This window comes from Diaphorina citri, unplaced genomic scaffold (genome assembly GCF_000475195.1).
Source record: "Diaphorina citri unplaced genomic scaffold, Diaci psyllid genome assembly version 1.1 scaffold107100, whole genome shotgun sequence".
Taxonomy (NCBI): Eukaryota; Metazoa; Arthropoda; class Insecta; order Hemiptera; family Psyllidae; genus Diaphorina; species Diaphorina citri.
The window spans coordinates 10,000-10,322 of record NW_007484049.1 but is presented as its reverse complement, the minus strand read 5'-3'; the positions used below and the strand labels follow the sequence as shown (position 1 = coordinate 10,322).

Below are 323 nucleotides of genomic sequence, written 5' to 3'. Positions count from 1 at the left end.
AAAATAAATTATTTCCCGTTTCCCTGTTCCACAGTGGTAACAGCAATGACTCTCGTATGCTGGTTGTGTTTGAGGAGTTACAAGATCTCCATGGTGTCTGGTCTGAACTAAGCTCAGTATGGAATCAGATCGATGAACTACGGGAGAAACCTTGGCTCAGTATTCATCCGCGTAAACTAAGACAGCAGCTGGATGCTTTGACCACTAAGCTCAAAGAATTACCATCACGACTTAGACAGTATGCGTCCTATGATCATGTTAAACAATTGCTGCAAAACTATACTAAGGTAAACTTCTCTTTGTCTTCATACCTCATATGAAAA

General features: G+C 40.6%; 1 protein-coding gene across 1 annotated transcript in view; it reads left to right on the top strand.

The window, feature by feature from the left end:
• Positions 1 to 39: 39 nt before the first annotated feature.
• LOC103524109 (dynein heavy chain, cytoplasmic-like) overlaps positions 40 to 323 on the top strand; it is a gene marked incomplete at its 3' end in the record, with an annotated part of 10,196 nt that continues 9,912 nt past the window's right edge. Inside the window, exon 1 of the mRNA XM_008489115.2 lies at positions 40 to 287. Coding sequence (XP_008487337.1) covers positions 57 to 287 — 231 coding nt within the window. The remainder of the gene's footprint in view (positions 288 to 323) is intronic.